Source organism: Gopherus evgoodei, chromosome 11 (genome assembly GCF_007399415.2).
Source record: "Gopherus evgoodei ecotype Sinaloan lineage chromosome 11, rGopEvg1_v1.p, whole genome shotgun sequence".
In the NCBI taxonomy this organism is placed as follows: domain Eukaryota; kingdom Metazoa; phylum Chordata; order Testudines; family Testudinidae; genus Gopherus; species Gopherus evgoodei.
The window spans coordinates 3,890,883-3,901,269 of NC_044332.1; the positions used below are offsets into that span (position 1 = coordinate 3,890,883).

The 10,387-nt window shown below is 40.6% G+C and overlaps 1 protein-coding gene, 1 long non-coding RNA gene and 1 pseudogene across 4 annotated transcripts; 2 read left to right on the plus strand and 1 right to left on the minus strand.

The window, feature by feature from the left end:
• The window catches only part of LOC115659807, an 87,653-nt pseudogene that overhangs the window by 41,186 nt on the left and 36,080 nt on the right, over window positions 1-10,387 (minus strand).
• LOC115659574 lies at window positions 3,491-6,593 on the plus strand. 3 transcript variants are annotated; one of them, XR_004002595.1, is made up of 5 exons: window positions 3,491-4,324; window positions 4,487-4,743; window positions 5,493-5,558; window positions 5,944-6,032; window positions 6,505-6,593. XR_004002595.1 is itself a non-coding variant. In XM_030579918.1 (5 exons), the coding sequence occupies exons 1-5, from the start codon at window positions 3,544-3,546 to the stop codon at window positions 6,526-6,528; spliced, it is 1,035 nt and encodes a 344-aa protein (XP_030435778.1). In that variant the 5' UTR covers window positions 3,491-3,543; the 3' UTR covers window positions 6,529-6,591. The 3 variants fall into 3 exon arrangements, 2 of the variants coding, with proteins under 2 accessions (XP_030435778.1, XP_030435777.1); XM_030579918.1 differs by lacking the exon at window positions 5,944-6,032 and having other exon boundaries at window positions 4,487-4,602; window positions 4,696-4,743; window positions 6,505-6,591; XM_030579917.1 differs by lacking the exons at window positions 5,944-6,032; window positions 6,505-6,593 and having other exon boundaries at window positions 4,487-4,602; window positions 4,696-4,743; window positions 5,493-5,937.
• Window positions 6,673-8,307, plus strand: LOC115659578. The gene is made up of 3 exons (XR_004002597.1): window positions 6,673-7,245; window positions 7,653-7,723; window positions 7,934-8,307. It is a non-coding gene; the product is annotated as an uncharacterized LOC115659578 (long non-coding RNA).

Below are 10,387 nucleotides of genomic sequence, written 5' to 3' on the forward strand. Positions count from 1 at the left end.
ATCTTCAAGCAACTCTGCTTCTTTTTTTAATTGACATTTTTTTAATTTACATTTACTGTCCTGAGTCACTATGTCTATACATTGTTACAATCTTGTACTGATCTCCTTATCTCTGATAATATTCACTCTTCATTGAGCAAATACAGTCAAAATTTGCAAGCCACAAATATTTCAGAATTATGCACATGCCTGCAATTTATTTATGTCTGTCATGTCACTGGCCTATGAATGATGTCTTGTTTCTTTAGGTTTACCCTGCTTATGGGTTTGCAATGTACATCGCTTACCTTCTAACTCAACTTTGAGTCTTATATGCATTGATATGCCATGTTTGCACTTAAGTAACTGTTTTCTCTTGTAAACAATTCTCAGGGAAATCTTTTGAAGAAAAAATTGCAAATGTTTTAGCATACATAAGGAGTAGCACATATCCTGAAGGAATGAATAAAGCAGGCAGACTGAACCTGCGTCGATATGCTGTCAACTTTTCATTGGAAGGTAAGGATTATTTGTTTTAAAATAGTACTGACACATAACACAGGAAACTTCAGCCTGTAAATTATGGTCATGATGTCCCAACACTGGGAGTATTTGGAGTGTTAACCTTACCTTCAATGGGACTGGAATTTGGATCTCTATTTTTATAAAAATTTTCCAGAAAATCTGTCTATGCCAGTGGTGCAACAAAAGGAGTGTGCTGTGCAGTTGCGTGAGAAATGAGTCTAAAATTTTATTTAAAAAAAACCTGATGACTTTGTTTCATTTCGTAATTATGTTATCCGGTCTGCTGCAAGCACCACCACCAATCACTATATGTTCAATGAGCAAAAACTTCTAACTATATACCAGGCCCGCCCAGAGGATTCTGGGGCTTGTGGTCTCTGGTGGCAGGGGGGCCCTGCTTCAGCAGTAATTCAGCCATGGGGTTTCACTCTGCCCTGGAGGAAGGACCCCCCCCCCCACTGGCGAAGACCAAGAGTGGAAGAAGCTCTGGGGGCCCAGGCCCCTCGAGAGTTTTCCAGGGCACAAGGAGCAAGTGAAGGACCCCACTTCAGGGGCCCTGAAAAACTCTCGTGAGGGCCCGTGTGGGGCCCAGGGCAGATTGCCCCACTTGCCCCCCCTCTGGGCAGCCCCGCTATACACTGAAATTTCCCCCTTGTACTCAAGGCATTATGAACCAGACTGTATATAGATGTCTTTTATAGGCATATGCCTTTTAATTAATTAATGGTTTTGCCAATGACCACTTATAGCTTAAGTTAAATACTTTTCCCACACCCCAGCCCTGGCAGAAGCCACAAGGCAGCAGGGGAAGCCCCTATGCCTGACCCCATCTCCAGGAAACATGCCTGGTGGGGCAGGAGACTCCACAGCACCCTGCTCCTAGTCCCCTAAAGAACCACAGGATCCAAAACTCCACCACGGCCCTGGGACTGGAGGAGCTCTCACTCCTTTCTGCAGCCGTGACACAGGGACAGGGCTTCTCCAGTCCTGGTGCTGTGTGGGACAGCAGGGTGGGTGGGAAATGAGCCAAGGAGTTGTGGGGCCAGCAAAATGGTGGGGAGCCCAGGTGGAACATGGCTGCAATCCTGGGGAAGAGGACGAAAGGGATAAGGCCATAGGTGGTGTAGCCAATGGACAGGGTGGGTAGGGGCCCAACAATTGCTCTGTCCCAGGGCCCAGATAAACTTTAATCATCCTCTGTGCTCCATCTTCTATGATCAACAGAGGGGAGATTGTTCTATTCAGCAAAAGGAAGAAAGGTTGTTGTTGTACATACCATGAAAGAAACCCTGCAACTCTTTAAAAGGTATCATGACAGTCCAGAGGGTGGACATCTAGGAATATTCAAAACCAGGAATGCGCTGACATCAAAATACTTTTGGCCAGGGATGACAAAAGACATTGCCAATTGGGTATGTAAATTAATGAAACAAAATCCTGATGAATGGTGTTTACAATTGAAATAGAAGTACAAAATGAATGAAAGAAATATAAAAGTATATTTGGTATGCAAATGTGAACTCTGTTCCCTTGTGATACTATTTCCATAACGAAATGTTCATGTCATCATATTGTTCCATCAAAAACAGGTTGCACAGTGTCTGACTTGCCAGAAAGAGGGAAAGCAATCAAATCTGGATACCACCTTGAAAAGCATAGAGGTGAATTTTTGAATCAGACACGTTATTGTTTATCATTATCCATGGTTATTTCTGCAATACAATGAGGCTTTGATTTTGAAACAAATCCAATGCATGTAAGTGGCACAGCATAGTGCAGCAATTACCTCTAATACGCCTTCGCACTGGCTGGGGGTATTTCTTGTGCTTTACTCTGGTATTGTTTTCAATCACTCATTCCTGCACTTCTTTTCGTTTGTTTATTCTTTCTTTCTTTTTCTTCTGCATTTAAAAGTGGGCTTTCATTTGGATTCAATGGCTGTTATAACCATATTACATTGTGTACTCTGCTTCTCACATATGGGTTCATTGAGAACATTTATTAATAAACATGTGAAATATGACTGTAACTGGTACCCTTCTATGTAGGTCACTCGGATCTGGGAATTGGTGGGAATGGATTTAATAGGACCGTTTCCAGTAACAAAGAATGGATACCAGTACATAGTTACAGCCATAGATTATCTTTCAAGATGGGTGGAAGCCTTTCCACTTAGAAATAAGTCGTCATCTGAGGTGGTAGAGATCATGTTCACCATGATTCTTCGACGTGGATGCCCACAGCGGATACTGACAGATCGTGGTGCAGAATTCAATAATACGGTAATGATTTCTTTTTTTCTGGTTATTTGTACTTTTTATTCAAAGTCACTGTCAGGTCACCCATAGATCTCAAACAACTACCATCTTTTCTTTTTATATATATAAACTGCTGTTGGTCCCCATCAGTGTTGCTATAAAATTATTTTTCTTCATATCTAACAAAGAAACGAACAAGTACTTGTTTCCAAAACAAATATGAGAAGACATGCTATTCCTGTTGCTAATTACACATAAAAGTAGTGGCAGATACGCAAAGGAACATTCCTCAACACAAGTCTATATGTACGTTTATGGTGTAACTTTTTTTCTTTCAGCTTAACTTGTATGTTTGCAATAAATTGGGAATAGAACGTAGCTTCACCAGTCCATACCACCCACAAACCAATGGCTTGGCTGAAAACGCTAATAAATCCATAAAAAGGTAAGTGAATGGGTGGGTATCGTACAGTATTAATGGCAAGTAGAATGTGCAATATTAGAAGATGCAACTCACAAAAAAATCTTCAAAAGCAATGTGTTACATGGAAATCTTTTTCATTACGTATTACACCTTTTTGATTGTGTATGATCTGTTTCAAACAAGACCGTACGTGTGACTTTCTTTTCTTAAACAATCAAATCAATGTGCCTTTGTTACAGAGCACTGCGGAAGATGGTTGATGACAATGGGAGTAATTGGGATAAATTACTTGAACTCATTTTGTTTTATTTGTGAACTAAAATACATGCAACAACAAAAATTTCACCTTTCCGACTAATGTTTGGTGATGATGTAGTGTTTCCAGAAGATGTCTTAGAGAATTACACGGTAAGTGTATGTTATTCCCAGCACCTTTCATGTACACATGGCATTCTGTGTGCCTTCATTTTACAAATACAACCACTTCTCCATTTGTTTACAAAGATCCCAGATCTGAATATGTTAGTGGAAGATTTCTTCAAAGAGAACAGCATGAATATGAAATCAAGACATGACGCTGACATTGTGCTGCCACTAAGTAACATTACTAAAGCACAAGAAAAACAACAAAGACATTATGCTAAAAAGACTTCTAAATATGGGGAAATAACATTTGAAGTTGGGGACTCTGTACTATTACTGAATACTAGACAGAGAACAAGAAAAGAAGGAGTATTGGAATCTAAATATCATGGACCATACAAAATTATGAGTGTTGAAGGTAAGAGAGTGAAATTACAAACCATCTCAGGGAAACAGTTAGGAACCATGTACAGTATTGCACACTTAAAACCAGTAAAAGAGCCAACAACATTAGCTGCTGAAAGCACATCAGAGGGAAAAACTGGCACTGAAATTGGAGTTGGTGACGCTGAACCAGAAACACCCAGGGAAGAGATTAGAGAAGTGGATGGCACTGTATCTCATGACAGCAAAGTGGAAAACATAGAGGTCACAGCAATAGAAAAAGAGGAATATATAGGGCAAGATGTGTCAAACAATGATACAAGTGATGCTGATGACAGTTTTGATGACATGCTTACAGAGGAAGTGGAAGACAAGCAATGGCTTCTGAAAGGTAATTGGTTACCGCTCTTTTCTTAAACAGATTAACATACTTTATAACTTGAACTATATTAAAGGTTTTCATGTACAAAGTGGCGGCATTGACAGTATTAAAGCAGAGAAAAAGGAAACTGTATTACCATGCATGTAATACGTGTTAATATTTTTTTCCTAGTAAAATTGGTAATGACCAGCAAACACACAGAGAGACTGGAGGCGAAAGTGAGAAACATAAAATTGTATGGCTCTTCATTTCATTGCCTGAAACCGAGAAGCTGGATAAGTGATGAGGTACATTTAAGTACCACTAAACATGTATTTGTTGATGTGATTGATTACTCAAATACCATTGTAATTGTGCTTTTCTTCCATCATGTGTTGTAGGTTATTGATGCATTTTTGAGCTGTGTAGTTGAGAAAGCAGATGGAAAGGTAGGCTAGTTACTGTGATACATGACACAATACACTGATGCACTAAGTAAACAATCACGGGAATATGTGGCACAACATATTTAAGTCCAAATGCCCTTGAAATATCAACAGACACCTGAAATTTCAACATTTCTGTGTATATACTGCTGCCAAACATTTACAAAAATGTATTTGGAGGTGCATATCGGACATACAATAGAGGGCCACATTAGTTCTGCTGTACAGTTCAGTGGGTCCATTAATTGAACACAAGTATGTGAACAGCTTAGTCACTTTTTAAAGGAAGTAATTCAGAGCACATTGATTACAAATCATTTGTTTTTATAGGACTCTCTTACACCTACGTATCTGATTTGTAACACTAAGGATCCGTTTCATGTCTGTCTATATTAAATTCATTATGTTCTTGACGTGCCACAATTATTAATGCATTAATAGCTTTGTTGACTGTCAACAGGTACAAGCCGTCTCATCAGTAGTTTCCACTGCTGTTCTCTCAGGCAGAGCTACAGAAATGAAAGTGAAGGTAAATGTTAACACACTTTCATACATAAAATGAAAAAAAACCAATTTCAGTCACTGAGTTAAACACAGTGTGAAACAGCAAAAACTATGATATGTTTGATGTGGGGGAATAGTCTAATAGTAATACATGTAATGAATCTGGGAAATACAGTATAATGTATATTTCATGGTTTGCCTCACTGGAAACTATAATTACATTTCTAATTTCTTTTAAATAAATACAGAGTGAATTACTTCAAAATGATATATTATTGCTTCCTTACCACACACCAGGTCATTGGGTTCTTGCGGTAAGATGTTTTGTATTGTGCTTCTGGATTATGGGCAATAAATGTGGCAATAAATAAGAGATTTGTAACACAAATATGGTAGTGGTGATATACTTTGCCATGCTGCGGGTTTTCTGGGAGTGCAGTGCATGCTAAGGAAAGTGGAATGTGATTGTTAAAAATACATTGATACTGTCAATTTACATTGTTCATGTAACATGGAAGAATACATTCTGTAAAGAGTTGATTGATTTCACAATATGATTATAGGTTGTGTGTTTCTGTTACATTACAAATGATTATATGTTAATTGCATACTGATTGTTGATATATTTTTTGAATATATATAAATTTTTTGAGATAATCACATTACCAATACATTTTATGAATATATTTAAACTTACAGATAGCCTTGATGAAAAAAAAGGAATTGTTAATAATTGACCCATTGTGTGATGAGATCAGATATGAAAGAACATGCCTGAGGAATTGGAGGTGATTTATTAGATACTTACTTTCACAGTGGACACTAACTGTTCCATTAAAATTGTTTTTAAAGGGAATGTTACAATAATGAGAATAATGTCTTCCTATTAGCTACAAATAAACATTGAAACAGCATATACTTGTACTGAATGTGCTTAATAATGGACTTTGAGTGAACTTGTGTGATGTGACTCTGGGGAACGACTTCACAGAATGTGGACACACACGAAACAGTAGCATGTTGCATGATTGAGAATGTGTTATTATCAACATGGGGCACAGCAATTCAGGTGACACACTGTGTAAGTGTGAGACAATAATATGAAAACAAGTGTGTCTATATGTGAGCAATAAGTCATTTCAATGACTAAGTAAAAAGCGAGAGAATGGATTTTTATCTATGTCCAGAAACCAGAGTGGGAAAAAACGGAAAGCAAAGCGCATTTATGCAGTCTGCTAATGTACTCTGTAAAAATTTCAGAAACTTCATCAAACGATTAACTAGTAAATCCTCATCTGATTGGAACAGTAAAATTATGCAGCATCCCAGACAAAGTGATGGCCACAACTGTGGACCAGTCATCTTAAAGGTATTGAATACCAAATTGGCATTATTATTGGTTATATATGTTTAATAATCCGTGTTGAAAGTAAATGCCAGAGATTACCAGTGGGCACTGCACTGGTGTCCTTGCCAAGGTGTATGGGGGTGGGCTTGTGGCCACAAGAAGGGATGGGTTCTCCAGTGGCAGGTGCGGTGCTGGGGGACCAGATTCTACCATCCAGCCCTTCCTGACAGCTGCTGTTGCAGTGGCCAGGAGCACCAGGCCCTTGTAAATCACTGTAACCCAGAGCCCCTTTTGGTCCTCCAAAGTAGGCAGCCCTGCCAGGAGCATTTAACAGCATTGCCAGACCTTATGGCAGGGCCGCAGATGTGGGGGGGGAGGGGATAAAGGGAGCAGTGCTGTTAAATCATAAAGCACTGCCACATCAGAAGTGTAACGTCAGCCATGTATGGTCTGGAACCAGTGGCCAATTCTTACCGGTACACTGGACCAGCCCACTTTCACCTATGGTAAGTATGAGGTTTATTCTAAATATCAGTGTTGTTAGTTTGCAGAAACATATTTGCAGCACAAAGACATCAGTACGGTGGAAACAACACAGAAGGCTAATACTGCGTTTAGAAGACATATAGCAATTCTTCTAATGAAGGAGTCAGGTAATTACTTTCTACCATGTATTGTGGACTCATTAGGCACATGTGAGGATAACATGAAGAGTGGAATTTTGTCATATAACAGACAGTTATCTTAAAAACCCTAAAGTGGGATATCTCACAGGTTTGGTTCTGAAATGGTGACTATGAATCAATAATATCTTTAAGTACACAAAAATTTGAATGGGGTGAATGATTACTATTGATCGACCAGTTAAATGAAACTTGAATTTTTAGATACAGGTGCAGTAAACTTAAAATTGGAAAAAAATATTCCCAAAAAAGGAAGAGATATGTGTGTTCAAACCATTGACTGGATTACAATATTGACAATTAATACATCAAGTTTAGCATTTTCAGTGTTGGTCGTAACGTATTCATCATTTCGTAACGCTATATTTATTTTTAAGAAAGCGTGGAGGACTACTGCATATACTGCAACCTTATCGACTGTGAAAAAGAAAGTGAGGATTGCACGATGGTAAGAAACATAGAATTACATGAGAAATATATGCCATAAACTGCGTAAGGATCATGATCCTTGTAAAAATTCCACAACATTACACATTTTATTCATGCCGATAGTTATATATTAGGTAATGTTCACATGTTGAAGGAATAGGATGAGTCAATGCAAAGTATGTATAACATAACTTATGTGATTTAATTTCTTAATTCTTACTTATCAAAGGTCCAGTGTGATTCTTGCAAGAGGTGGGCACACATACCATGCATTACAGAAGGAATCAATCAAGAAAACCTGACATATGAGAAGAAAGAGTATAACTGCAACACATGTGCATAGTTCACTTCATTAACAAAGAGAAAAAGGCAATAAAGAAAACCCATTGTTTAACTGCCTCTTGTTCGAAACATAATGCAACCCAAAGAAATATATTTCTATGTATACATCAGATTATAATAAATGTTCTTGATGTTAAATAAATTATTCTCTGTATTTCTGCCCATATATATAATGCAAACTATAAAATTTTAAAAGTAATTTTAAAAAATGAAAGTGGTGTCATCATAGGAGTGACCCATACCCCGAAACCTAACCTCCCTTTTCATGTATTCATACACAAGAAAGCGAAAGAGCGTGCCTCGATCACCCAATAGGTCAATTTGGCCCATTAGCCAGGAAGAAGCAGATCCTGAGTGTTTTCGACCACAGACTCCATCCCTCCCGATTTACAACCATCCCCGGACCAGTGACAGGTGCATAGGCAGCCATGTCACTGGAACTAAACCATGAGGAAGCCAGTGGAAAAAAAGAAAGGGGCCACTCTGGTTATCACCTTGGGGTCAGGGGTGTGCCCTGTACCCCCAAACCTTACTTCCCTTTACACGTATTCACACACAAAAAAGCGAAAGAGCGTGCCTCGGTCATCCCATAGGTCAATTTGGCCCATTAGCCAGGAAGAAGCAGATCCTGAGTGTTTTCGACCACAAACTCCATCCCTCCCGATTTGCAACCATCCCCGGACCAGTGACAGGTGCATAGGCAGCCATGTCATTGAAACTAAACAAGGAGGAAGCCAGTGGAAACAATGAAAGGGGCCACTCTGGTTATCACCTTGGGGTCAGGGGTGTGCCCTGTACCCCCAAACCTTACTACCCTTTATCTGTATTCACACACAAAAAAGCGAAAGAGCGTGCCTCGAGCAGCCATGTCATTGGAACTAAACAAGGAGGAAGCCAGTGGAAAAAAAGAAAGGGGCCACTCTGGTTATCACCTTGGGGTCAAGGGTGTGCCCTGTACCCCCAAACCTTACTTCCCTTTATCTGTATTCACACACAAAAAAGCAAAAGAGCGTGCCTCGAGCAGCCATGTCATTGGAACTAAACAAGGAGGAAGCTAGTGGAAACAATGAAAGGGGCCACTCTGGTTATCACCTTGGGGTCAGGGGTGTGCCCTCTACCCCCAAAACTTACTTCCCTTTACACGTATTCACACACAAAAAAGCGAAAGAGCGTGCCTCGATCACCCAATAGGTCAATTTGGCACATTAGACAGGAAGAAGCAGATCCTGAGTGTTTTCGACCACAAACTCCATCCCTCCCGATTTGCAACCATCCCCAGACCAGTGACAGGTGCATAGGCAGCCATGTCTTTGGAACTAAGCAAGGAGGAAGCCAGTGGAAACAATGAAAGGGGCCACTCTGGTTATCACCTTGGGGTCAGGGGTGTGCCCTGTACCCCCAAACCTTACTACCCTTTATCTGTATTCACACACAAAAAAGCAAAAGAGCGTGCCTCGAGCAGCCATGGCATTGAAACTAAACAAGAAGGAAGCCAGTGGAAACAATGAAAGGGGCCACTCTGGTTATCTTTGGGGTCAGGGGTGTGCCCTGTACCCTCAAACCTTACTTCCCTTTACACGTATTCAGACACAGAAAAGCGAAAGAGCGTGCCTCGGTCATCCCATAGGTCAATTTGGCCCATTAGCTAGGAAGAAGCAGATCCTGAGTGTTTTCGACCACAAACTCCATCCCTCCCGATTTGCAACCATCCCCGGACCAGTGACAGGTGCATAGGCAGCCATGTCATTGAAACTAAACAAGGAGGAAGCCAGTGGAAACAATGAAAGGGGCCACTCTGGTTATCACCTTGGGGTCAGGGGTGTGCCCTGTACCCCCAAACCTCACTACCCTTTATCTGTATTCACACACAAAACGCGAAAGAGCGTGCCTCGAGCAGCCATGTCATTGGAACTAAACAAGGAGGAAGCCAGTGGAAACAATGAAAGGGGCCACTCTGGTTATCACCTTGGGGTCAGGGGCGTGCCCTGTACCCCCAAACCTTGCTACCCTTTATCTGTATTCACACACAAAAAAGCGAAAGAGCGTGCCTCGAGCAGCCATGTCATTGACACTAAACAAGGAGGAAGCCAGTGGAAACAATGAAAGGGGCCACTCTGGTTATCACCTTGGGGTCAGGGGTGTGCCCTGTACCCCCAAACCTTACTTCCCTTTACACGTATTCAGACACAGAAAAGCGAAAGAGCGTGCCTCGGTCATCCCATAGGTCAATTTGGCCCATTAGCCAGGAAGAAGCAGATCCTGAGTGTTTTCGACCACAAACTCCATCCCTCCCGATTTGCAACCATCCCCGGACCAGTGACAGGTGCATAGGCAGCCATGT